Source organism: Acytostelium subglobosum (genome assembly GCF_000787575.1).
Source record: "Acytostelium subglobosum LB1 DNA, scaffold: scaffold5, whole genome shotgun sequence".
Lineage (NCBI taxonomy): Eukaryota > Evosea > Eumycetozoa > Acytosteliales > Acytosteliaceae > Acytostelium > Acytostelium subglobosum.
In genome coordinates this window covers 1,198,509-1,224,487 of record NW_012236527.1, presented here as the reverse complement: position 1 = coordinate 1,224,487, position 25,979 = coordinate 1,198,509, and the positions used below count along the sequence as shown (strand labels likewise).

Genomic DNA, 25,979 nt, shown 5'->3' with positions numbered 1-25,979 from the left:
AAAAATTGAAGGACTACAATTTCAAAGACGATCAAGTGGACCTCATAGATCATATTATATATATTTATATTTAAAAGAATTAATTGACAATGTGTCCAAATTTGGACTTCAAGGTTTGTCGGTTAACTTTTTTTTTGATCGCCCCCCACAAAACACAAAATCTGATCGATATTTTTTATTCACTTTTGGAGGCAGGGGTCAACCTTTTTCACTCTAGGGTTGTGTATGATGGCGCTCAAGGTGATAACACTATTTGCCTTGCAATAAGCCCAACAAGTCGTTCGCATCACACTCTGCATAATCACTCAATCAAACACACACAACACTCACAAACACAAAGAGTCGTATATCGTCAACTTAACGGATTCATTCAAATACTCATTGTATTATTATTATTATTATCATTCATTCCAAACATACATATAAGATATATATAATATAGAGACATGGATGATAAGATGGAACAACCATCACAACCAACCATCACCTCACCATCTCCACCTTCGCCCTCACCCTCGCCCTCACCCTCGCCCTCGACACCATCACAACCATCACCTCAACCTACAACAGTTGTTAGTAATACTACAACTACACCAGATATAACTGTAAGCAGTAGTAGCAGTGTTAGCAGTGTTAGTAGTATGAGTAGTATCAGTAGTGGTATCAGTAGTAATGGCAATGGCAACAGCAATAGGAGTAGTAGATGTAGCAGCAGTAGTATAGACGAGGTCATCATATCGATCACAACACAAGAGCAACAGCCAACAACATCAGTCAATGTTGTTCCCGCCCCAGCGGAGACACAACCCTCGCCCTCGCCCTCACTCACTCCCTCACCCTCAGCTTCAACAACAGCCACACCAACGGCTACACCTACCTCATCTACACCACCCTCACCTGTACCATCACATCAATCATCTACTACAACACCATCTACAACAACAACAGCAGCGGCGACAACAGCAGCAGCAGCAACAGCAACAGTCAATCAGATGACAGGTCTGTTGAGGAAGGGCTCATCGATGTTACTGAATAGAGCGTCTTCGGGAGGCTCGATGCAGAGCACGATGGCATTCTTGCTCAGGACCTACACGATCAAACGATGGATCGAGATGTTGATTGGCGAGTCGTTGGGCGACGACCTGTTTGGCAGCCTGAAGGACGGCGTAATGCTGTGTAAGCTGATGCTGGCGGTCAAGGCCAACTCGATCCCCAAGATACACACGGGCTCCACGCTCAACTTCAAGATACGCGAGAATGTATTGTTCTTCCTGCACGCGCTACAGGAGATTGGCGTATCGCGCTTTTACCTTTTTGCCGTGCCCGACCTCACCGAGAAGAAGAACTTCCTCAAGGTACTCGAGTCGCTCGAGGTGCTGGCCGACATTGCCACCACCGAGCTGCTCGTCAATGAGCCCGAGAAGGCAGTCGAGTCCCTGACCGACGAGCAAGCAGCCGACATACACTTTAGCGACAAGGAGATAGCCGACACGGAGCAACTTCTCAAGCGTCTGCACATCAACATGGTCAAGCGACAGCCATGCAAGAAGGCACTCTTTGCCAACGAGCCCAAGCAGCGACCCGTCTCTTCTACCATGCCACTCACTCAATCCACCATCGTCGCGTCCTCTGCGCCCAACACATCCACAGCATCCAAGCCATCACTAGCTCCAAGATCCAGGCTATCACTCTCCCCTGCTCAGATCAGTATGTCTCCACTCGCCATTCAATCATTCAACCAATCAATTACTAACATCAATCAACCGAACACAGTGCAAAAGGGTAGAACACATGCACATGAGAAGAAGTGGATAAGGATACAGGCATTGGTCAGGGGCCATCTGGCCAGGAAGGAGTATCATAGACGCGTTCGTTTCGCAGCCTATCGCCAGAACATTGTAAAGGAGATGCTGTCCACGGAGGAGATCTACGTGAAGAACTTGGATCATCTGTCCAAGTACTACTTTGAGCAGATACAGGAGAATGCCAACAAACTGGGCATCAAGTCAGCCATCGATGAGCAGCTCAAGAAGATGTTCTCCAACGTCGAAGTCATTCGCAACTACAACCGATCACTCCTGGACGACCTCCGTCCCGTGATCAATGACTGGTCACACGCCAAGACCATCGGCAAGATCTTCCTCAACTTTGTAAGTGTCATGATTGAGGGGCCATCCCCTAGGGAATCATTCCACTCACACTCTAACACTCAATCAATCAAATAGATATTGATGCTCAAGGTATACACTCAGTATGTTAAGGAGTATACAGTGTCATTCGAGGCAATCAATAATATGAGGAAGTCAAACTCCAAGTTTGATGCGTTTGTTAGTGAGCGCGAGTTGACTGATGCGCGAAGGATGAATGATTACTTGATCACACCAGTGCAGAGGATACCAAGATACACACTGCTCCTCGCCGATCTCGTCAAGAACACGTGGACCGACCACATCGACTACCAAGACCTCTCCGAGTCACTCAAGCGCATGCAAGAGGTGGCCACCTCCATCAACGAGAAGAAGCGTGAGGCAGAGAACATCCAAAAAGTGACAGAGATACAGAATGGCTTTGTTGGCAAGTTTGAGGTATGTTGTTGATTGATAATGTAGCCCTTGGGATGGACCAGGCACTAACTCCAGCGTCACACTTTAGAAACTGGCTGAGCCACATAGACGATTCGTCCACGAGGGACCACTGAATGTAATCGATCAGAATGGAAAGGTGTCACAGAGAATGCTTTACTTGTTCAATGATGTGTTGATTGGCGCCAAGCCAACAACTAGCGGATTGGTCAAGAAGAAGGATGCATTCAAGGTTAAGGAGTCGATCAGGATGAGTTTGGTAACCGTTAGGTCGCCAACAGCACAAGACACAGCTTTTTCGACGTCGTCGCGAACAGGTACTCAGCAACAGCTCAGTTCTTCACAAGAGAAACCACATGGTCTCGTCAGTTCACAGGAGAAGCCAACGACGTCCACATCGACATCCGCCGCAACCACTCATTCACCATCGCTCACCGCCACCAACAGTAGCGGCAACCTCGGCAGCGGCAGCAGCAGCAGCAATCAATCACCATTGCTTTCAAGCTCCAGCAGCACCTCCACATCCAGCAGCAAGCCACCAAACAAGCCTCCTCCAAAGATCCCAGATAACGCCACAACATTCAAGCCAGCCATAAACCCATCACAACAACAACCAACTACACAACCATTTTTAAGACAACCAGCCCCGACCACCTCGACACGACCACCCCTTTCCTCCTCAACAACGACAACAACTACACCACCTACCAACAACACAAGAACCAGAACATCAACTACCACTACAAGCTCCCCTCCACTCACATTGGGGAAGGAGAGACACATGACCATTTCCAACTCAGCCTCCAAGTCATCGCCCACCCTCACATCGTCCAAGCCACCACTGAACCCTTCATCACTTGGCAAGCCACTTTCACCATCGATCGGACCACAGTCCACACCTGGAGGCGTCTCGCTCCCACCCAACGCCCAACCTCTGGTGCTGCCACCAGTCGTGCAAGAGCCTCCCAAGTCCCCAGACCTGATGATTGAGCTGGTCGACTCGTTTGGCACATGCATCCTCAAGCTGCTGTGTCCCAACATGAAGGAGAAGCAAGCTTGGCTGACAGAGTTCAAGAAGGTCATGGACGACTTGGACACGAGGAAGATCGTCAATGACGAGGCAATGAAGAGGTCACAGGAGAAGGCTGGTCTGGCCAAGGCAGCCCTCAGCCAACAGTACGCCACACTGAGAGTCCGTGGGTCGCCACTTTGCCCTCTCAGACATGAAGCTTGAGGGTGAGGAAAGCGAAACAAACAACAACAAACGACACAGACACAACAACAGACGTCAGGACTACCATTGGGATTCGCCAGTCCAGCGGCAGAGCGCGACTTCCAGATACTGAGGAGACAGACAATGTCAAGACGCTCACAACAAACAACAAAGATAACAACAGGACAAGAACAACAAACTACCGACAACAACAGTGGCAGTGCTGGTGGCGCTGGCTCATCATCAACCACATCCTCACCAGTCATTGCACCAGTGTCCAATGTGACGCCAAAGAACAGCAAAGAGGATTTGATGACGTCGACAACTTCGATGGACTCAGCACTAGCCGATTTAGACAACAACAACAAGAAGGGTACGATGTCATCATGGTTCTCCAGCTTGCGTATGAAGAAGAAGAAGCCAACGACGGCGTCTATTCTCGAGGCTTTCGGATCATCCAATCATGATGCTGAGCAGTAGTAGTTAGTTGTATATTGTCCATAATCACGCCAAACTTTTTTCAAATCAATCAACCTACCAGCCAACCAAACCAACCAATCAATCAAACCAACCAACCAACCAACCAACCTCTATTGTAATACTAAGGCCACCAATAAACCATCACGATTGATTCGTCGTGTTATTTATTCCCATAGTCCACACACAAACAACAATTCCAGACATGCTGGATTCGGATTCGTTTGTTACATATCATTAAATTTATATTGTCCTGGAAGTGATCAAGATCAGAACCACGCACTTTCACACTCTTCATCACCCCTCACCGGATCGCACTCACTCGATCACATGATCACCCATCTCACACAATCATCCACTCCCTAACACTCACTCAATTGATTGATTGGTAGAATGATTGATGGAATGTACATATGTGGAACTATTCGTATTTATTGTTACCATCAACTGCCTCTTTTGATCACATTGATCCGCATGTCAACATGTGAGATGCATGTGCCGAAGAATGACTGGTCGATAAGAATAGATAAGCTGTGTGAATGGATGATTGATTGTGTGAATGTATAAATGATTGAGTAATGGCTAGATGAAGGAGAGCATGTATCTAATAATAATAATAAAAATAATATATACTGTGAAACCGATCAATTAATAGGATAAAGGTAGATTGGGATATATGAGTCAATTCAAACTGGTCTGCCGTTGACTTGAGTTGTCGACTACACTTTGGACAGTTGGACGTATCAGACTAATAGATATCCGCAATGTCCCACGTGGATCTATATTAACATACCATGATTCCTTTAAATTATTAATCGACCAAGCTTACATTCCATCATGACCTCCTTTCTCTCTCATCAATCAATATAAAAGGACAATCAGACACAGACTGGTGTCTACACTTCTACATCTGTTCAGATATTAACAATTAATATATAATATACAACAATGCTTATTAGTAAGTATATCAATACAATATAATGAATATTGGATAGACACTAACATGTACTTTCAACTCCATTATTAGGGATACTATCAAATCTCCAAGCTACTTCCAACAGTCTGAACTCTAGCAGCTCAATTGTATCAAGTAATAATCAAATATGTGGAGTATCCAGATCAAGTTGGACTTCATCAACAAATAATGTAGCATCTTTGGACTTGCAGAGAACCAAACCATTCTTCCTGGGTCCATCCAGTGCTCGCTTGTATTAATATTATTAATTATTTAATTTATTATATCTTTATGGAAATAATAATCAGGTGATTGAGTAACTGATCGTCCGGACTCGAGTTGGAACTGGACACGAAGGAAATGTAAAGGGGGAATGCTACCTGCTCCTCCTTGTTTGTTGGGTTTGTGACTGAGTATGCTTAATATATGTACAGTGTTGGAGAGGAAATGGTAGTGGACGGTAGGTTAAGGATAGCACTAGTACGACTGGGTATCAATCCCCAATGTAACTAATGCTATATCTATGTATGTACATGGTGTTATAATGATCCATCCTCTGCTCATCGGACAATGAGTACGGAGCAGTGTGACATTTGCAACACCTGTGAGCTAACTGATCCTAACAGCATGCGTTTGATCGATCCCAATCCACGTGAGCCCAGGACAACAGTGTCAGCACCATATTTCTCGGCAACATTTGTGATTGCATCAGAGATCTCATTGGATGCCACTAGCAGGTACTTGATATCCTGACATTTGACATGTGTTTGCTTGTAATGCTGTAACTCCTGAACTGCTATTGACTTCCTCTTGTTTGCTCTCTTTATCTGTTTGATCTGATCCTCTTTGGCATCGACCAGGTCTGGTACACCAGAGAACATCTCCAACATCATCCTAGACAATGTTGTCGAACTTGGTTCAACGGAATTTAAAGGTGTTGGAGGGTATACCTAGTTGAAGATTTTGTTAACATTCATTTATTCATTCATTCATTCATTTCATTGATTGATTGAATACATACAGATAGGAATATCAAAGAGTCATCAGGGGTAACCATTGACAGAGCCTTATCAGCTGCCTTCCTTCCTGAAGGTGATCCATCTATACATAATAAATACTTCATTTCTTATATGTATGAATAAATAATAGTTATAGAAAGTAATGTTGTTATAAGATAGTAAAGTGTAAGTAAGATAAGATGGTGAGTAACAAACAAATAATTACACTAACTTCTGTCTTTGTTGTATTGTTTGTTTTGTTATTGCTGTTGTTGTTGTTGGTTGGTTGGTACTAGTACCAAGGTTGGGTTAAGTTAGGGCCATCCATCTGGTTGGTTGTTTGTTTCAAGAAGTCCAATTGTTGGGGTATGGATGTGACCCTGCTGATAGTGTTTGTAGGGGGTGAGAATGAGCACTGCAGTGAGAGATAGATAGAAAGAGAGAGGGAGGCAGAAGATAGAGATAAAGTGGGGGATAGGAGTAGGGTTGCCAACCCTTGAAAGTGACCACCACACCTAACTTTAAACTTCAAGGTGTCCATTGGTAGCAATGCACCCCCTTTGATATTTTTTTTTAATTAAATAAGGTGTGAATGAACAAAATCATAACCTTTTTTGGAAGCTACTCCTCAATGGTCCACTACTTTTATTGGACATCCAGGTCTTTGAAATAAATTGACCAACAGAAATCATGAAATCAATTATAACAACAAAGATTGAAAAAGAAGAGACGGACAAGATAATGACGGATAAATCAATCTTGATAATCATTCAAATTGAATGAATGAAAGATTTGATCAAGAATTAATGAGTGTGAATTGGAATTTTCTACAACAATCGATCAGTCAATCAAACATACACTTACTTACTCACGTGATCAACACCAATGACATTGAAATAAACAGTGTTGTTATCACACATTCATACACATACACACACACCGATCCACTCACTTATTGAATCTAATCAATTACTTTTCATGATCAGCGATCAGAACTGACACTGGCTGACTGACAATCGTCAGTGATCACTTTTATACTGAACACACAAATATATAGATATAATAGATAAGTCATACATATCATCACATCACATCATCACATCATATCAATCAATCAATTCCAGATGTAGACATTACCACACCTTCACCCACCACTATACACACAAAGTGTAAGCCGATCAACATCAGTATCATCCCATATCTCCATTTCTATCTTCATTCTATCATTCATTCATTCTCATCATACACACAAAGTACATGATTTAAAGACACAAGCAGAGAGTAGTGGATGAATGGCGCAATGTCATTGTCAACAACACGCGTCAGAACTCATGTGTCATCCATAGTATAATTCGTCCCCCAAAGACGGATACTAGGTGATCAATTTCGCAACCACATAACACAATGCAATCAGATTCGTCGTGGTTGGTTGTGGTGAGTGAGTGATTGAATTTGGAATATGATATGATATGATGTGGACATGTGTGGATGTGGATGGGGATGTGGACTTGGCAGTGACATGCCGACTGTTCGCTGCTTTTTAGTTAACCTAGATTGACCCACTGTCTGGGTTTGCAACTACTGTTCATCCCCATCAATCCATATTGATCCCTTCCCTTCCCCTTACCCTTCCCATTCATGGTCAACACAATCCATCCCAATTGAATAATCAATCTATTCAATTCAATTCAATTCAATTCAATAATTCAATATTGGTCAACATCATGTATGTATGTGTTGTTTGTGTAGTTGCATATGACCTGCGATTTAAATGACACTGTTCATTGAACCACCGGGATCCAATCTCATTTCCATACTCATCCGTGTCTCTCTCTTTCACTCATTCTTCCATGGAGGAAGATATTCTCATAATATCGCAATCACTCAAATCCAGAGACTCTAGCGTTACATCTTCATCATCGGCATCAATTCCAATTAAGTCCAACAATAATAATATTAATATTATTAATAATAATAATATTACATCATCATCAACATTTGCCATTTCTTCGACTCCATCATCATCATCTTCCGCTTCAGCTACTTCATCATCGTCTCAGTTGACTTTGAAAAACTTCGAAAAACTCAGCAACAGCACAAATTTAATTCAAATTCCAATTCCAGTTTCCAACAACAAGTCTTCAACATCAATAACAAAGGGTATCAATAATTTATTGTCACTTTCCAATAGTCATCAATCATCATTCCAATTGCCACAACCATCATTGTCACCACCAGACAACTCAAGTGTTGTCCCAACAGGTACACTCAATCTTCCATCACCAAGAAACAATCAACAACAACATCAACAATTGATCTTTGAGGACAACTCGTGTACCACAAACAACTCCAAGCCACAACAGGCGCCCATCAGATATAGTATACATCCACCAACAATCAAGGTCAACAAAACGACATCCACACCACCACGACCAATCGCCTCTTCAACAGCCACACCAGCCACTACCACCTCCACGGGTGATCACCAGAAGAAATCATCCACCGCCTCATCCAGCGGCAATAGTAATATAATATATTTCGATCAAAAAGTGGCACCAAGCGTAAGGATATGTGAGTTCTGTGGATGTACGGCCACTCCAACATGGCGTAGAGGTCCCACAGGCAAAGGATCACTTTGCAATGCATGTGGCATTAAGTGGCGTCTGAAGGGCAAGGATGGCCTGTCCAACAAGAAACCCAAGACCCACCTCCTCATCTTCATCGTCATCGAATGACCCAATGGGATTCTCCCTGAACACGCCAAGGAACCATCTCAAGTCGCACCAGAGCATGCCCACCCTGCCACATGCAGTGAAACCTGGCATGTCACAACACAAGACGATGCCGGGTTCCTCCTCGCTCTCCCACTTCAACCTGGCTCAGCCACCTGTGTTCCATCATCACCAGCCACCCGGCTCATCATCATCGTCGGGCCAAATGCATGGAGGAGGTCCAGTGCTATTCAATCCAAAGAACCCAAACCTCCCCAAGCCATCCTCATCGTCGTCACGCCCAGGCGACAACTCGATCACCAACTTGCTGCCCCTGCCTAACTTCCAGGCGCAGCAGAAACACAATCAATCACAGGCCAAGCCAAACTTCTTACTGGCCTTGCCACCTCTCCAACAGCGCGCCCAACAGCCACTTTTGCCACTGCCCGTCAAGAAGGATGTTATTGATGCGCCACTCTCTCCCGACCTCTCATTCAAAGCTGAGCGCACCAGACCACGCTTGCCCTACTCCCACTCCGAAAGCAGTCTAATTGGACTTGATTCAGACCGTGGATACTTTTGTAAATACTGCAAGAAGAACTGGCCACTATCCTCATTCAAGAATAGTCAACAGTTTGGGGCACATTGCAGTAACTGCTCTCGCAAGTCAAAGGCAGAGTGTAAGTGTCCCCTCTCTCATTCATTCAATCATTCAATCAATCTAACGCATACGCATCCATCCCACAACATAGTGGACTCTATGTTAATGAGAAGACCATTAGGCAAGAGCCCAAGCACAAGCATGTTTGATGACGATGATGGAGCAGTACCATTGTGGGAGTTTGCCAAGTATGGTGGTGGTGGCAATCAGCCAGCTGTGTCACATGACAACAGCGGACAGAATCCACTTTTGGCAAGACTACTCAACATCCTTGAGAACCAAGCTGTTGAGCCAAACGACATTGTTCACATCAAAGACGATATTAATGTATGTTGTTTGGACATCCACCATCCATCATTGCATGACACTAACACCACATTCAATCAATCAATCAATCAATATAGAAGATGGGAAGTGAGATGGCATCAAAGAAGAAGAGAAGACTGGAGCACATGGATTCGACCATGGACACTTTGAACTCAACAATGACAGAGATGCGCAACAACATCGATGTATTTGTTAAGAAGGGACAGGAGAGCAGTACGGCTTACATCGAGGACCTAAGGAAAGAGTTGGACTCGAAACTTATCGAGCATGAGCCACTGATACACTCATTGGATCGTCTCAAGTCATCTTTATCAAGTGGACCTGCACTTATGTCCAGGGAGTTCCCTACCAACGCCATCTCCAACACCAACACAAACAATGACAATGCCAAGCCCATGACAATCGATACATATGAGTCTAATGTGGGCAAGTTGCATGACAAGTCAGACTATGTTACTTCTACGACCACGACGACTACAACCACCTCTTCGACCAACATGGTCACCGACTCACAGGGCAACCTAAAGTCGATCATGTAATAAAGAATAGGCTATCGATTATAATATAACAATCATTCTAGTTAACGCATTGTTGATGATTCAGATTTACAAATGGCCAACGGCAGGATTGTTGGTCCTGCTGTAGCAAGGTGGATGTGTTTACTTCTCTCCTCTTCTCGTCTCGTCATGTCACTGATCTAATGTTGTTGTTACGGTCCCCAGGTGGAGCATGGATTGTCCATGAAAGGTCCACTGGTGGACCAAACCTAACCAATGGTTATTAATACATTGGATAGGGTGGAGCATATTGATCATTCAACTAGTTCAATACAGCACGGCTAGTATGTGGCTCGGATGAGTTGATTTGGTCAACACTCGCACTGCGCTTGAACTTCTTGACTCTGTTCTCTGAGGCCAGCGAGTGGTCCTCTAGACGTCTGGCGCCCAGCTTATCCAATGGGTTGAGAGGGAAATGTGACGAGTCCAGCTTTGAGAACGTTCTCAGCTCAAAGTAGTACTTTGCATATCTATTATCATTGGATTAGATTGTATTAGTATTGATTGTGTGATTGAATAAGTGATTGATAGAATGAATGTACTTACATGCTCGCAGTCAAACTGACATTGTACTGGATGAGTGACAGGAATTGTCTTTCCAGGTTGTTCAGGTCAGCGGCAGTCAGGTTATCAAACACTGGCAGGAAGTCAACATTCCAAACTGATTGGTCCTCCCAAACCTTGGAAGCGAGGATCAGAGCAGACAATACAATTCTTCGCCAATTGGTTGTGTTGATGGTTACTCCAGAGAAGGTAATTATTCTTTCTACATATGCTAAACACATTATACCACATTCAGGATCCAACTGATTGATCATTCCAAATATTAGTAAGTGATCAAACGAATACCAATCAATCTAGATGTATACATACTCTCTCTGCCTTGAATATATCTCTAATAAATCTATATATAGTATCAACTGTTGGAGTCGTCTTCAAGTCCAGCTTTCCTTTCTGTGATCATGTGAGCGAGGTCAGAAATCAAGTATGATTGATGGATGCCATGCCAGGCCCAAAGTATAATATAACTTACAGTGATTGGATACTTCTCCTCGCTAAATATCTCATAGTTCTTCTGAGGTGTTTGTATTCCTCTCTCAATATGGTACAGTAGTGCATTGGCCATACACCTTAGTATCTCATCATTGTCGGGCGTTGACAATGTACTCTTGATGTATAGTGATGACGTCGAGTTGTGCTTCATTCGTTGGAAGCCCTCGTTGCGCATGTGTGGTGGGATGGCCGAGTGTGGCGTCTTGAACTGTGGTCCAAGGCCCGCTCGCTCCGTTGACACTTGTCGCTGATGTGTCTTGGTTGGACTGGATTTTGATGTGTAGTAGAGATGGTGATCGGTCGATGAGTGATGGTGATGATGATGCGAGTGATGGTCTGCGTCAGGCGCAGTAAGTGAGAAGTCGGCGTTGGCAATGGAGCTCTTTGGATGATGTTTGTGGGCGTTGGTTCGTCTCAATGCATCGTTCATTGGCTTCATTTCGGTGCCGGACGACTGGTGATGCTTAGATGGGCCTCCGCCAGCGGCACCGGCAGCGCCACCAGCGCCACGTGCATCGGGGTCCTCTTTAAGAATCTTTAGTTGTTGTTGTTGTTGGAGACCACTCTCTGGGTCTATCTCGCCATTTAGACGTCCTCTCTTGAAAGAACAACAGTTCCCCATCAGACGTGATAAGAAATCTGTCATCAAATGTATAAAGTCCGTGATTGTATCTTCTTTTTTGGAACTAACCTACTATTGATTATTAACAAACTTAATATTGTTTGTGGCTAATCAATAATAAGTTGTACTATGTTTGATTGTGTTGTGTTGTTTGTGTTTGTTTGTTTGGTTGATTGGTTGAACCCTAACTTTGTAATTGTCTATCTTTATCTGTATTTGATTGAATACTATATCTATTTCTATTTATCTGTATGATTGATGATTATTATTATAATAGTTGTTATTAATAATGATATCTAAGAAACTATATTTCTTAAAAATGTAATAACAATAATAAGTAAACAATTAATTAATTAATAAAATTTATAAAGAGAAAGAAAGAAAGTACAACTTAAGATGTAGTAAGTGTGTGAACAGACGAGGACGATGGTGTCGAGAGCAAGGCAAAGCAAAAGAGTGAATAGATTACCATCTTTGCGGGGTGGGGGAGAAAGGGGCATTAGTTGAACGAACCACACACCACCATCGATGGCACATGACCTTTGCCGTGACCATCCATCCAACCCCCATTAACAGGCAACCGATTCACACTTATCATACAAACCAAAAAAGGGAAACAAAAGAGATAAAGATGTTGTTTCAACAAATAATAAGTTGTTTGTTTGATGAGGGTTGGAAGATAGATTTTTGAATGAATGAATGATGAATATATAACTTACATGATGATTATTTGATGATTGATTGAGAGAATTACAAAGTGATAGTAATAGTAATAGTAATATTATTTCTAAAGAGATAGAGATTAATAGATTATTATTGTGTTTAAGTTTATATCATAAGTAGAAAGAGTTTTGTTGGTCTTCTCAACAACACCAATCCATCGATGGATGTGAGAGAATGAGAGCACCTAACATAGCCAAGGTAGTCTACCCCGCCGTTTAATAGACAGAAGGCCAAATTTTGGAAGTTGGACAAAGCAACAAACACTAATTCAACCAAACAAACTTTAGAGACAGAGGCCTGGGCCAGGTTGAGCGAGTTCTCATTTTTTATGGTTATTTCAACAACCCGATATGGTGATATTTTTGTCGTCTCTCCATTGTTGTTGGTCTTCTCACTCACCCAACCAAACTATACCCCCCAAAACACTGATATCAATATTGCCTATTTTGGTCATTCTATCTTTTTTGCAACCAACCACCTTTAGAGACGACAGGTAGGGTCCTGGCTCAAGCCATTCTCATCCATGGCCCCCCTTTGCAGCATTGTCTTTTGACATCTCCCAATGGATTTGTGTGTCGTCAATCTTAGAACATGTACGACTTATCGAGCGAGAGTGGAAGCAGTTGTAGGTTAGTTCGTCAGATAGTTTATACTTGTGATAACTCTACATCTTTGTTCCCTCCCCTCCACCTACTTTTGGTCCTGATCAATCAATCGAATAACTATATTAGGCAATCAATCACTCATTCATTCAATTTGATTTACGTACAGGCACAGATCTGTTGAACATAAGCACAATACACTGTTTATTTCTTTGATTTGTGTTTCTTTGCCATCCTCTCTGATTGTTTGAGTTCCTTTGTATCTGCCACCCTCTTTGCCCTTTGTTGTTTGTATTGTTCGATTAGAGATCGAATGAAAGCATTATTCTTGTACACGTTGAGTGTGTTTACACCTCTAAGGTCATATGTCGCGCCAATGTCTATTAGATGTTGAAGCATAGGCATTTGAGTTTTTTTGAGCAATGAGTTGATTTCAATTGGTCCTGCTTTGATCTGTGTACTGGTGGCTTCATCAACATAATTGAGTAGCCAGTCCAATGTCTCGATGTGGCCCAGATCAATCGCCGCCAAGGCCACAGCCTCCACCTCTTCATAGGTCTCCAACGGTTCAACTTTAGCCAGATACTCCATCAATTGTACGTTGTTAGACTTTGTTGCTTGGATATGATGCTTTGATGTCACACTCTCTCTGTGATAATCAAAGATATGTTTGATCAATATAATGTTGTCCTTGTCAATAGCTTCATTCAACAAATTGGTAATGTATTTGTTTCTTGAGCTGCTGTCTACAAAGTACTGGAGGGAGATGTCCAACCTCTCCATATCATATCGATGTCCAGAGAAAATGTTCGGCGATAAGTTGGGAGCGTACCAACCTCTCTCAGCCACCAATTTGATGACTTCAATGCTGCCACATCTTGAAACTGCATTATTAAGATTATAAGATAATGATGCCAATAAATGGTCCATTTTACTAGTACAACTCTTTGGATACATATCCAAGATGGCATTGAGAATGTCAAGTCTACCTTCTCTAACTCTCATCTCCATCAATGGTATGATATTGACACATTGACCAAATATTTCTGGCTTGGTCTTTGAGATATATTGGAATTGCTCAAAGTCATTGACAACTATCTTGTTACCAATTGGGAATATCTTGTTGGTACCAGAGAGAATGAATTCCAATTGATCCATTGAACGAATGATGATTTCATTAAAATTGTTTACCTTTTGAATCACGTCGTGATCATTGAGGTATCTGACCACCTCCATACTCTTGGAGAAGTTGACTGTGTTGTTAAGAGCACAAATGATTTGTCCAAAGTTTTGATAACGATCATTGACATAGTAGAGACTACTACTACTTTGTTCAAGCAAATAGTTGAGGTATCCCAGGGCAACGATGGCTTGTTGAATATTGCCATTTTTGATTATTGTTCCAAATATCTTTGATGAATTTTGGTAGCTCAATAATCTCTCTCCACCTCTGGTCAACAAGTATGGAACCAACATGCAGTCTCCACTGTCCAAGTATTGAATGATGAAACTCCAATATTGACTTTGTAGTTCAATAACTTTGAGGTAGTCCTTTAGTTGATCATCGCTCATGGTTGAGGAACATGTTACCATATGGGACTGAGATGAAAGGATTGCCTTGGCATCCTTCTTTGAAGATGTGATTTGGTTTGTGGCTCGTTGATCAAAAGATGCATCGAAGGGGAGTAGGAAATCAATGCGCTCCAGTATTTCTTTTGGTGTCTCATTTGGCAATATTATCTTGTCATTGAGCAAGAATGTCTTTAGTGGAGCACTAAGCTGTTCAATGAGTTGAAGATCACCAATCTCCATGATTGAGGGAATATAGCCCGGTGACTTGAGTGTGTGCTTTATCAACTCAATGAACTCCAGAGGAAAGTTGTTTGGATCAAAGAGATATCGAAGTGATGTAATTGTACCACTTAATACAGTATGGAGGTAGCTGTTCAATTGTCTACCATCCAAGAGGTATGAGTTGTTGAATTGACCAGAATCCAAGAGGTACTTGAGAACTTGGAAACTGTTCCTCTGGAAGCAATCCCAGAGATATTTATCACATCGTTCCAACTTGATGGGATAGGTCTGTTTCAACAAAATATTTACAATGTGTATGTTGTTGGACCAGATTGAACGCCTGAGTAAATCTTGATCAGTGAAGTATCTTTGATACTTGTTGTATAATACAGTGAATGTCTCATTATCAATATCTGGTGATCCACATATTGTTGCTATAATAGTTGAATTTATATTTATAAATTGGTTGTTATTGATTCTATCTCTTAATAATTCAAATTGTTTGAGTTGTATCAACTCCAAAGCTGTATTCTTGATATCCATAGATAAATATGATGATGTGGTGATGTAGTGAATGTTATGTTATATGTGGAGTCTTTGGAGAAGTTGAGGGACTGATAGATGTTTAATGAGAATTTAGCTAAATTCTTAGAACCTTGTTGTTGAAGTGTGGCAATAGTGGAAGCATTGGATAGAAAGGGTTGGCAAAGTGACGAGACTGTACAGGATGTTTATTGCTTCATCTTTTTCTTTGGTTGGAAGACTGACTCGCACGCTAATGAGGGTCGATATGTTGCTACATCCTCCAATGAAGTCTTCACTTGATGTTGTTGTATATGTTGTTGTTGTTGAGGTTGAGGTTGTGGATGGAGTTGTCGATGACCTGCCACTTCATTTATCCTTTGTTTCTTGTATTGAGTGAATATTGATTGAATGGCTTGATTGTCATTGTAGTTGTCAAGGTTGTTCAGGCCCATTAGATCGAACGTTGCTCCAACTACTTCCAACAGGTGTCTCAACATGTACACATCATTGTTGTTGATCAACATCTTTGTGTTCTCTGGTATCACCGTGTTCTTGATATATGTCTTCAGTTCATCGTTTACATTGTCAAATAGCCAATCAAATACTTCAATATGTCCATACTTGAGAGAATCCACAACTAATGACACTATCTTCTCTTGCATGTTGGCACCATTGATCAAGGGATCCACACTGTTGAGATACTCCAACATGTCCAGGTCACCACGCCACACTGCCTGTGCGCGATGTGATATGTGCACTCTGTCCTCATACTGTTCGTATATATGTTTGATACAGTCCATTTGATGTCTTCGAATTGCCGCATCCAACACATCAGCTAATCGTACTCCTGGTATATACTTGAGAGCATACTCCAGAATATCAACATCGCCCAACAGTCCAAGTTGTCGAGAGACCAACAGAGGTGGTTTGAACTGAATGCCCTCTACGAGCAGTCGTAAGATGCCCATGTTCTTACGTCCATTCGCAATCGCATAGTGAAAGCATGTCTCCAATACACCGTTAAGTATTCGTTGTGGAGTCTGAGAGAGGAGCATTGTGAGCATGTCCAATCGAGCAGTGTGTACGGCATAGTGGGCGAGACATGCGACGTCCAATGGCTTGTTCTGGCCAACTTGCACCATGAAGAATGATCGATTGACACTGAACACATAGTCAATGTGTTGGGGAATGATCAGCATCAACCTCTCCTTGAGAACTGACATTGGGAATATCTTGTTCTCATCGGACATCAAGAAGACAAGCGTGTCCATCGTGCTAGGGGGCACTCTGCGAGCACTCCAGAGTATATCAACATGTTGAACAACTCGATTTGTGTTTAGATACTGGATTACCTCCAGACTGTTGGCCGGATTGTCGGCATCAATGAATGAATTGAACATGTCACCAAAGCATGAATCACGTCTTATGTGACCATTGTGAGCTAGTTGTATCATGTTGTCCAAGTTGCCGAGTGCTACGATGGCCTGGGTGACATTGCCATGTCTGATAATCAGATTGAATGTGTATCGTATATAGTTGATCTGCGCATCTGGGCTTGGTGTCTTGGTCAATAGGTATGGTATGAGGTTGTAGTCGCCTGTCAATATGTATTCATGTACAACATAATGTTGCTGATTATCAACTTGTAGTTGAACATAATCCAAGATATCAAGTTCAAACAGTTTGATGAATACCATGCGATTGGTGTCTCCAATGTCCACGTCCAAGCCATGTGATGTGATAGTACCATTTGCCAACAAGATCGATTGGGTTGTGTTCTTGGACTTTGTCAACTTATCCATGCACATTGCTGTCTTGTCTTGTGGTTGTTGACGAGTATGCAATCTCTCAAAGTGCTGCAGCTGAAGCACTGGGGACACATGTGGCAACATCATCTTCCAAGTCAAAGACACAGAGAACTGATTAGGGATACCATCTTTGAACAACAACTCATCGATAAGTTGATGATCACCTGTGGCCATGATATCATTGACATGCGCAGGTGCTTCTACCTTGATCATTCTAATCAGTTCTTGTGGAAAAGTTGACTGGATCGATCAGGTATCTAATATCCGCAGGTGAGGACTTGAATGTCTGTTGTAACTGACCATACCTGTTCGCACGCTGCTTCCAAAGACTTGCATTATCAAACAGTTTAGAGTCCATTAGATACTTGAGTACAGTGAATGGCGGACAACCAATGGCCGTATCGAGCATTGTATCACGAAGTTGATAGGCGATGGGCACGGTCTGGTGCAACAATACCTGTACCATTCCCAGGTTCCCGGCGGTGGTTGCTATTTTGAGTGTATTCTTGTCTGTGAAGTATCGTTGGAACTTGTTGTACAGTGTGTTGAAGGTAACATCATCTATGTCTCGTGCCCATCTATGCAGATCAGTAACAGTTCCACTATTGAAAGTAACTAATTGATTGTTATTGATACGATCACGTAACAAGTTGTAATGTTTATATTGTAGTAATGATTCTGCATCAGTCCATTGATCGTATCTAGTACGTAATGCATCGTCATAGCATAACTGCCAATTGCTCAACCAATGACTCAAAGATCTATCATTTATAATCCTCAAAGAGTATGTATTAATGATTGATCTGACCAATGTTCTATTAGTCAATACATGTATTATTGCTACTTGTCTACTACCATTCTTACTACTACAATCTACAAATGTTGTACTATCTGTCATTGTTCGTGTGGAAGTATTTTGAGTGATTGAATATTTAAGTTGAGGGTTAGGGTTAGAGTGAGGGTTGCGGCAAGGGAGGGCAAGGGTAGGGTAAGATGTATAATAACTTGTACAATGAACTAAAAGTTGAATATATACTAATCAACCTGCTCTCAAGAATTGATTGATTGATTATCCAGTCAATACCGTCAATCAAAAAATTGACTAGCAAACTGGAATGGCGTTCCATTTGGCCCTTCGAGTCAATCAATTGATTGACAAATTGGCAATTAAGATCTTTATTATTACTTCCTGTTTCGTTTGTTGGGTAGAGAAGATGAGGACATAGTGTCATCAATACTGTCACGCTTAAGATTGGGTTGCTTAGTCTTGGAAGAGGAGGATGCCGGCAAGGTACTCTTGTATTGCTGGACGATTGATTGAGCACGTTGATTACTCTTGTATGATTTTAGATTGTGTATATTGCTCATGTCAAACCTTACACCAATGTCCAATAGATGTTGTAACATTGAAGTAAGATTAGATTCAATCAATGGTTTGATTGAGACAGATCGCCTCATGAACCTCGCACTGTGCTCTTCATCCAGATGTTTGAGTAGCCAGTCCAACACCTCAATGTGTACATGACTGATGGCAGTGCTATACAACATATCGGCCTGGTCAAAGGTTTCGAGTGGGTCGACTCGCAACAGACATTCCAACATCTCCACATTGGCACAGGTAACTGCTTGAATGTGATATATCTTGTACTTTGATTTCTTCTTGGACATCTTGTCTCTGTGATGGGCATATACATGGATGACAAAGTCCACGTTGTGTCGTTCGATGGCAGCTTTGATTGACACGTTCAATAGTTTCTCGAACTCATCATCATCTGTTGCGGACTCGTCAAGGAAGTGAGTGAATCCATAGTCCAACAGGTCGATATCGCCGAGCTCTCCAATGATTTCAAACATCCTGGAGGGGTTAAGTGGCTTGAGCTCGCCCTTCTCCACCAACAATTTGATCACCTCTCTGTGCTGTCCATCTCTAACTTTGTGGAATGCATATTCATGTGGCTTGAAGTATGTCTCCTCATTTTGAAGTATTGGCTTGTGGTCCAACAATAGTTTGATTGTGTCGATGCGCGCTTGGTAGGTGGCGTCTCGAAGAAGGGTTGCAAAATGAACGCGGGTCAGTGATGGAAGTACCAGCTTGACATGCTCAACATCCAGCAGCCCCAGTGGTTCACTTCTTTCGCGTATATGCTTGGAGAATATGTTTTTGGTATCCTTGGCGAGCATGAACTCAAGCATCTCGGCCGTGCCACTGAAAGCTCTGAAACCTAAGTTCCAATAACTAGGCGTGATGGTCACCTTCTTGCTGTCGAGATATTTGATGATTTCGAAGCTGCATTTCATGTCGTCAGCTTTAAAGAATGAATGGAACAAACCATTAAACTGTTTGTATAGAAACATGTCTGGCTTGTACTCTATTGTCACGATTGCCTGTGTGAAGGTGCCGTGTTGGACTATTTGGTTGATCATACCCTGACACGCATCGAAACTATAATGATCAATGAGCAAAGGTATGAGCAAGCAGTCGCCAGTGATGACGTACTCGTGATACAAAGTCTTGATTTGATCGAGTCTCCACTCAATGGGCAATGAAAGTAGTTTGGCAATGAGAAGACGTCGATGATCATCGAGGTCCTGAGAAGCTGCAATGTCCTTGTCTGGCACTCTCGAGGAATGGACGGATAATATTGATTGAGCTGATTCCTTGGATACTTTGAGTTGTTCTTGAACACGCGGGTAGTGTGTCGCTGCGTCCGATATACCCAACAATCGCTCCATGTGTTCAAGCTGTTCAATACATGTTGTTGGTTTGTCGGGGATCATCATGTACGATGATATTCCACCACAGAACAGCTTGATGCCATCCTTGTACAAGAACTCATTAATGAGTTGTTGGTCACCCGTCGCCAATATCTTATCGGGGTAGACAATCGCCAGTGACTTGACATGATCCACGAGTACTTGAGGAACGGACTCCATGTCATCCATCATGGCACGAATGAATCTTGGTATGGTGTAGTAGGTTCTAGGACTTTCAGCACTCTTGAGATTGCATAAACGTTCAATGCCTTTGAACATGCCAGAGTCCAAGAGATATTTGAGCACGGGGTATGACCCACTGATGATGGCGTCTACGAGCAGACCATCACCTCGGTCACACACTACCGGGTCGGTCTGATGGAGCAGCACCTTCACCGCAGCCAAGTTAGCAGCTTTAACCGCTAACTTGAGAGCACTCTTGTCGGTGAAGTATCTTTGGTACTTATTGTAGACTGCCATGAATGTATCTGGATCAATATGACTTGATCCACAAACAGAGTTGCAAGGGACTCTATTGCCAATCGCATTATTGAATGATAATGTCAAGTTGCATTTGATGCGATCACGTATCAAACCAAAATGTTTATAAGTGATCAATGATTCTATATCTGTCCAGTGATGATACTTTGTACGTAAGTGCATCAAATTACCTTTTGGTAACTTATAATCAACTCCACCTCTTCTTCTTTTATAAAATGATTGAATGATATATTTAATCAATGTCCTATTGGTTAATACTCTTATTATTGGTACATGTTGTATTTGTTGTTGATTATATGTTTGAGACATTGTTATTACATGTGATAAGAACTTGATTCAATTGAATGGTTAAATGAATTAAGTTTGTTAAGATATCCCAGATATTTTTCGAATTCCAATCTTCAAAGTAAGTCATCAAATATGAAGTTCTGTTTCAAATCAACGGGGTTGTTGGATGATTCACGAACCACACTAGTCATCGACGTGGTCCATTCACTTCACTTAACAGTTTCATTCAATAATGCATTCATTCTACAACTACAACATTAATAATAACATAGAGATAGATAGATAATATAGTATAATTGAAAATGGTTCATAAAGATCGTACGTCAGAGTTTAATACACTGGCAGAGACATTGAGGAAGAGACAGGAACAGAATGGACAGATGATTAAGAAACAACATCCACATCAGAAGTTGTCTCAATTCTCAATGGCTGCTGCACATATTAGTAAAGGTGTCTATGAGACATCAGAGAAGTTACACAAGTTGACAAAGTGTATGTATCCGAATAGATTGATTGAATGAATGAATGAATGAACTTACATGATTGTGTTGTGATATGTAGTGGCCAAGAAGAACTCTATATTTAATGATCCATCGGCTGATATTGAGGAGTTGACATTCATCATTAAACAAGATATACAGAATTTGAACAAGGAGATATCGACATTGGGTCAACTATCAAAGCAATCAAGGAACAACAAACAGACAGAAGAGCATTCAGAGACTGTTGTAGGATTCCTCAACCTAAAGCTTGTCAACACTACAAAGGAGTTTAAAGATATATTAGAAGTTAGAACAGAGGTATGTGTCTATCATACATTCATTCATTCATTCATTCAATCACAATGATGAAGACGAAGATGATCATACTTACTCACTCAATCTATCACATCAACAGAACTTAAAGACACAACAAGAGAAAAAGCAAAAGTTTAGCTACAGTTTCAATAACAACAATAATGGCAATGGCAACAATAGCTCTCATATGACGCCATTGCTGCAAGACGTAGACTCAGGTTCGGCCACATCCAATAACAAATCATCGTCAGAGATGCGCCACCGTGGTAACACAATGAATCGTGATGGTTGGATTGTCGTTGCTTGTCATTCATTCATTGTCCCCCACATCATCACCTCACCGCGACTCCATCCCCATGGGACGGCGTCAGCCCTACCAACCAACCGACATTCATCCATCATTGCGCGCACTCTCTTTCACACGCATCCTTGATCGTGACGCGCAGCCTTTACTAACATCACTATCCACCATCATCACTTTATAGACTCAGCATTGTACAAATACCAGGATGATCAAGGTACAGGCGGCGACTTGGAGATAGCGATGCCAATGTCCGTCCAGACACATGACTACTCTCAGTCGCGACTGCGAACTGCCGAGACGATCTCTTCAACAATCCACCAACTCGAGACCATCTTCCATCAACTGGCCAACCTGGTTCAGGTGCAGGGCGAGGTCATCGAGCGTATCGACTCCAACATTGACGACTCCTTGCTCAACATTGGCAGAGGACATGACTCCCTACTCAAGACCCTGACCGACATATCATCCAATCGAAGTCTGATCTTCAAGATATTCCTTGTTCTGATCATATTCATCGTCATCTTTGTAGTATTCTTTGTATAGATAGCTGGCCTGACCTGACAGGCAAGTGCCTGTCGGACTGTTTGGAATCCAACTACTATCTCAACAACATCATAATCGATCGATTGATAAAGACAATGTATACTTATTATCTCAAGGCCATGCATGGACTCACTTCACTTTATTGGACTCCATTAGTTGATACAGAACGATGCCAGCTGACACACTAGCATTCAACGAGTCGACCTTGCTACTTGGTACCGATCGCTGAGGTATCTTGATCATTTTGTCGCATTGTCTAAGTGAATGAATGAATGTGTTGTGAGTGGGTGATCAGTGTCCAATCGATCAATCAATCAATCAAACAATGTTACATACCTTTGAACGTTATCCTTGAGTCCAAATCCTTCGTTGCCAATGACGACGATGGTGGGCTTGGTCAGTTGTGTGGACGACAACTCGCATGAGGTGGCAGATAGCGATGTACCAATGATCTCCCATCCCTTGTCCTTGCTAGCATTTAGGAATCCAGATAGTGATAGTGTCTTGTATACTGGGAATTCCTCGATGGCTCCACTGGATGCCTTGGAAGCGAATGGTGTGATTGGGCTCGAGCCCTTATCGGTGATCACAACGCCATCGGCACCAAAGTAGTGGCAGCTACGTATGATGGCACCGGTGTTCTGCGGGTCCCACAGCTCATCCAGTGCGACAAACAGTGGATAGCGGTTCTTGTACTGCTCAGGCGTGGGTGTCTCCAGGCGACTGATTGGATACACAGTCAGTGGAGAACAGTCCAGCACCAAACCCTGATGTAGTCTGAACTTTGAGAACACATCCAACATCTGTTTGGAAATCGGGATCACATTGATGTTCAATCTCTTGCATGATGCCAGTACATCATGGTAGGCATCACTGTTTGATTGATCGAGTGAGTGAGCGAGTGATTGATTGGAGTGATCTGAGTGACTTACATGTTCTTTCTTCCTCTGTATCTGCTGTTCGCTGATCGACCATTGTTGTCTTGGTCTTGATCTTGTTCCTGTCGCCTTGTCTTGCGATTGGCAGTGCTGATGTCGTTGTCTTCTCCATCGTCCTCATCATCCATGTCGTTGTCCATGTCAATGTCGGCCAGTGTCTCAGCCTCAGCTCCATCTTCCACTTGATCATTATCCTGTTCAATCAATTGAACATTAATATCTTGCTTCTCCATAAGTCTTCCGTATAATGACTCTTGAATGAAGAGTGAATGTATCGTTCTGTTATCAGATGTCAGTGCAATTGATACTGGATGCAGTCCAAACAATCCCTCTCCTCTCATCTTGATGTAGGTCTTTGATGGGGATGCCCTCGCTGCATCCTTGTCATATCCCTCGTTCGTGTCCATTGAATCATTGTCGTCGTGATCATTGTTATCCACTCTCTTATTGAATCGACCATTGCCACCATCACCTCTGCTAGTGTATGATGATGATGATGATGATGACGGTGATGATCTGGGAACTCCACGGGTTGCAATGCCCGAACGGAAACGATCATATGTGTCTGTCTTTTTGGGATAGCGTGGTTGGCGTTGTTCTTCAAGATGAGACTCTGGCGAACGACGTTGATAATCTGATCGATACTCTGACCGACTATTCTCACGCTCTTGTGGACGGAAGTACTTCTGTTCTGACTGTCGCTCCTCCCTCACTGGCCTGTACTGTCTCTCTGAACTACGCTCCTCCTCTTCTGCTGGCTGTCTTTGAAATCTTGGCCTGCTGCTGTTGCTGCTGTTGTATTCGCGTGTTCCTTCTTCCATGTCATTGTTGAATGATGATCGAGAGGTAGTGCTTCCACCTCTGCCTCCACCTCGACCACCTCGGCCACCACGGTCTCCATCACCTCTAGTCTCGTCTCTGTCACGATAATTGCTGGTGCTGCCACCTCTGCCTCTGCCTCTTCCACTGCCACCAAACCCACCGCGGGCACCACTACTACTCTCGTCCACGTCGTATGATGATCGATAGATGCTGCTGCCACCTCTACTTCCGCCACCTCTGCTGCTGCCACCCCTTCCACTGCTGCTCTCGTCCATGTCGTATGAGGATGATGATCGATAGTTGCTGCTGCCGCCGCCTCTACCTCTGCCACTGCCTCTGCCACTGCCAATGCCATGATCATTTGTAGTATTTTTGGTATATCCGCTATAACCTACGACCAGGTCATTGGTATCGCCTGAGGTGTGTTTACCCTTCCAAGCAAACTTTGTAGCAGTGTTTGATGTTGATTGATATAGTCTACCAACTCCACTCCATCCTACAATAGGTGTAAGTTGTCTAAAACTACCACTCTGCTGCAACACAACTGATAACAACAAGTTATTATTGTAACCTGTATGAAGTTGTTGTGTAATACTCCTTGTCAACATCATCATCATTCAATATATATATTATAACTATGATATTGATTGATTGATCATGACTCTTTTGCAAAGAGACAGACTCAGCTCAGAATACAAATTCGTCTCCCGAGTAGGGCTTGACAAGGCTCATCCATTTTGGGAACTTCCCATTAAGATGTCCATGGTCAAGTTGTCAATTTGAAGGACCCTATGATTAACATTGACCATGATTGATTCATCTCCATTTTGGATTATGATGAATGACGATTGATTAATGAGTCGACGAGAAGAATATTGTAATAATGATGGTTGTAGCAAGTATGAATGTGTCCAATACTTGGTATTGTTGTAGTATTGATCAATGTAGTAAAGTTCGCCTGTTATCCCATTGTAAGGATAGAGTATATATATCGTCAACCACCACCAACAGCATCCTCAATTAATACTTTGATCTAACACATTGACGATCGATCATCTCAGTGTATGTGTGAATGTGTGTGAGTTTGTAGTCCAACTACACTTTGAATTCAAGGTGAACATTTATTAATCAAAGTTGGATCGTCTATCGGGTTCACTTGATCTGAGGTGAGTACAACTGCAATAGGAGTTGACTGGCGCCTGTTATTTCATTGTTCTAATTTAATAATAAACATTAGATTGGATATAATTTGAATGATTGATTGATTGATTGATTCGATTGGTTGACCGATATTAATATATATATACTAACTAAGATTATTAATTATATATATTAAATAATAATATTATAATGCTGAGTAAATTACAAAGTAATATGAATTTGGTATGGACTCCAGCTGTAATGAGAAATGGTGCAGCAAAGTA

General features: G+C 42.4%; 9 protein-coding genes across 9 annotated transcripts; 3 read left to right on the top strand and 6 right to left on the bottom strand.

Annotated features, from left to right (window-relative positions):
- Positions 1 to 446: 446 nt before the first annotated feature.
- SAMD00019534_032520 (hypothetical protein) lies at positions 447 to 3,816 on the top strand (the record flags this gene model as incomplete). Its single annotated transcript, XM_012901385.1, has 4 exons — positions 447 to 1,707; positions 1,774 to 2,150; positions 2,226 to 2,585; positions 2,653 to 3,816. 4 exons carry the CDS (start codon positions 447 to 449, stop codon positions 3,814 to 3,816), a joined length of 3,162 nt encoding a protein of 1,053 aa, XP_012756839.1.
- A 1,974-nt stretch (positions 3,817 to 5,790) lies between these two features.
- SAMD00019534_032510 (hypothetical protein) lies at positions 5,791 to 6,350 on the bottom strand (the record flags this gene model as incomplete). The annotated part of the gene is made up of 2 exons (XM_012901384.1): positions 5,791 to 6,177; positions 6,249 to 6,350. Coding segments are annotated over 2 exons (489 nt in total), but the record flags the coding sequence as incomplete, so codon positions are not given.
- A 2,505-nt stretch (positions 6,351 to 8,855) lies between these two features.
- Positions 8,856 to 9,050, bottom strand: SAMD00019534_032500 (hypothetical protein; the record flags this gene model as incomplete). Its single annotated transcript, XM_012901383.1, has 1 exon — positions 8,856 to 9,050. The coding sequence occupies one exon, from the start codon at positions 9,048 to 9,050 to the stop codon at positions 8,856 to 8,858; it is 195 nt and encodes a 64-aa protein (XP_012756837.1).
- Positions 9,051 to 9,066: 16 nt separating this feature from the next.
- Positions 9,067 to 10,463, top strand: SAMD00019534_032490 (hypothetical protein; the record flags this gene model as incomplete). The annotated part of the gene is made up of 3 exons (XM_012901382.1): positions 9,067 to 9,616; positions 9,689 to 9,924; positions 10,002 to 10,463. The coding sequence occupies 3 exons, from the start codon at positions 9,067 to 9,069 to the stop codon at positions 10,461 to 10,463; spliced, it is 1,248 nt and encodes a 415-aa protein (XP_012756836.1).
- Positions 10,464 to 10,743: 280 nt separating this feature from the next.
- Positions 10,744 to 12,156, bottom strand: SAMD00019534_032480 (hypothetical protein; the record flags this gene model as incomplete). Its single annotated transcript, XM_012901381.1, has 4 exons — positions 10,744 to 10,951; positions 11,028 to 11,287; positions 11,355 to 11,435; positions 11,515 to 12,156. 4 exons carry the CDS (start codon positions 12,154 to 12,156, stop codon positions 10,744 to 10,746), a joined length of 1,191 nt encoding a protein of 396 aa, XP_012756835.1.
- Positions 12,157 to 16,006: 3,850 nt separating this feature from the next.
- SAMD00019534_032470 (hypothetical protein) lies at positions 16,007 to 18,074 on the bottom strand (the record flags this gene model as incomplete). The annotated part of the gene is made up of 2 exons (XM_012901380.1): positions 16,007 to 17,822; positions 17,914 to 18,074. The coding sequence occupies 2 exons, from the start codon at positions 18,072 to 18,074 to the stop codon at positions 16,007 to 16,009; spliced, it is 1,977 nt and encodes a 658-aa protein (XP_012756834.1).
- A 716-nt stretch (positions 18,075 to 18,790) lies between these two features.
- On the bottom strand, positions 18,791 to 20,842 carry SAMD00019534_032460 (hypothetical protein; the record flags this gene model as incomplete). Its single annotated transcript, XM_012901379.1, has 2 exons — positions 18,791 to 18,913; positions 18,989 to 20,842. 2 exons carry the CDS (start codon positions 20,840 to 20,842, stop codon positions 18,791 to 18,793), a joined length of 1,977 nt encoding a protein of 658 aa, XP_012756833.1.
- Positions 20,843 to 21,453: 611 nt separating this feature from the next.
- Positions 21,454 to 22,795, top strand: SAMD00019534_032450 (hypothetical protein; the record flags this gene model as incomplete). The annotated part of the gene is made up of 4 exons (XM_012901378.1): positions 21,454 to 21,643; positions 21,713 to 21,951; positions 22,049 to 22,214; positions 22,434 to 22,795. The coding sequence occupies 4 exons, from the start codon at positions 21,454 to 21,456 to the stop codon at positions 22,793 to 22,795; spliced, it is 957 nt and encodes a 318-aa protein (XP_012756832.1).
- A 129-nt stretch (positions 22,796 to 22,924) lies between these two features.
- On the bottom strand, positions 22,925 to 25,163 carry SAMD00019534_032440 (hypothetical protein; the record flags this gene model as incomplete). The annotated part of the gene is made up of 3 exons (XM_012901377.1): positions 22,925 to 23,051; positions 23,132 to 23,668; positions 23,728 to 25,163. The coding sequence occupies 3 exons, from the start codon at positions 25,161 to 25,163 to the stop codon at positions 22,925 to 22,927; spliced, it is 2,100 nt and encodes a 699-aa protein (XP_012756831.1).
- Between the last annotated feature and the right edge of the window lie 816 nt (positions 25,164 to 25,979).